This window comes from Sinocyclocheilus grahami, unplaced genomic scaffold (assembly GCF_001515645.1).
Source record: "Sinocyclocheilus grahami isolate Dianchi unplaced genomic scaffold, SAMN03320097.WGS_v1.1 scaffold82.1, whole genome shotgun sequence".
In the NCBI taxonomy this organism is placed as follows: Eukaryota; Metazoa; Chordata; class Actinopteri; order Cypriniformes; family Cyprinidae; genus Sinocyclocheilus; species Sinocyclocheilus grahami.
This window is the reverse complement of record NW_015505261.1, coordinates 1215315-1216796: the sequence shown is the minus strand read 5'-3', so window position 1 is coordinate 1216796 and position 1482 is coordinate 1215315. Positions and strand designations below refer to the sequence as shown.

Sequence of the window (1482 nt, the reverse complement as noted above, 5' to 3'; positions counted from 1 at the left end):
GATGAACCGATTTACCTGTGTTTTAATATTACTCTGTTCATAGATCTTTTTAGATGGATCTTTTTAGGTCGAGTAGAATCTGTGATCTCGCTGCAGTACGCTGTGTTTTCCACCACCTGGCATCCCGGGGAGTCGAAATACTATTGAGTAAATTGGCAGTGGGCGGAAACACACAGACCAAAACAAAAACAGACATGGAACCACATTTCAAAACAGAATAACTGTAGCATTGTTTTTTTGGAGAAACAAGTATGTAAACTTAGCATGTTACCTAAATATTTGCAAACATATTTTGGTATTTGTATGCTTTAGTACAGTCAAAAAATGTACATACAGCACCTTTAATAAAGGAACATTGTCTATTTCCAAGGTGTTCACATTATTTTGTCCAACCCCTGTGAATGATTAATATAAATTATAATATAGTTTCGTTGAACTTATCCTTTAAATGTTGTCACCTGACCATTTTGCTCCCAATAAAATGGCGTTTAATAATTTGAGGCATTTTAGTTGATAATAATATGCAAAATGATGAAAACTTTGACAAACCATAATAAAACATATTTTTGTCAAGAAATATTTTCATATACATTTGTTACATTACATTAGTATTAATCGTACCAAAAGAATCAAATCATTTAGCAAGCCATTTAGGTAAAGAATCATAATTTAAATAAATCATTATCAGTGCAAATATTCCAAGCATCGGATGAAATGTCTAAGAGAGTGTTATTAGTATTTACCGGCTGGCTGGCCTCATATGCTCGCCGCTCTGCTTCCAGTACCTGCGTCTCCAGCTGCTGCATCTGAGAGAGCGAGAAGTAATGTTTAAATGAATGGGCAAATGAGCCATGCTTGTGCATGAATATGTATAAACATGAGAATTATTAAAAGTCTACATCAAAATTTTCCTCATGCATAACATTTTCCAAGCATCACTGGGGAGAATAAGTCAGCTGGTTTTGTAAACAAATATCCTTCTTTGCTGGGATTTTATCTTTTTAAAACATGTACTCGTCTCATATTGCCAGGAATGCAGCATATCCATTTGCAAACCATTTTTACCATAGTGGGAATGCCATGCTTAATTACTGTTAATGTTATTCCTTAAAGCCTTTTATTTTAATTTTTGAATGAAAAGACCATGAGAAAAAAATTGTTTATGAAGTTAAGGAAACTCAAAAAATGCTGTCTAAGCAAAAACATTTCCCCAAAAACTGAAGCTGTGTTGTATTGGTTTCATTTTTGAACTGTATTGTATGTGTATAATGTCACAATTATAGTTGTGTATGCAAAAAAAAGTTATGTGGTAAACCAGAGGTAATGATTTAGTTGCCGGTCATTTTGATGATTGTTTCCTGTCATCAGATTCAGTGAAATTTCAGGGAATTTTGACCACTGTATCTTAAATCCTCATATTTTCAAGTTAATCTCTATTATAAATTCCTTAATCCACTTGCCAGTGTCACAGAAGTCTCACTC

At 33.4% G+C, this 1482-nt stretch overlaps 1 protein-coding gene across 1 annotated transcript in view; it reads right to left on the bottom strand.

Moving 5' to 3' along the window:
• Positions 1–1482, bottom strand: part of LOC107586497 (pleckstrin homology domain-containing family H member 2-like) — a 41440-nt gene that overhangs the window by 28548 nt on the left and 11410 nt on the right. Inside the window, 2 exon segments of the mRNA XM_016273890.1 lie at positions 33–45; positions 744–806. Of these exon segments, the coding sequence (XP_016129376.1) occupies positions 33–45; positions 744–806 (76 nt within the window).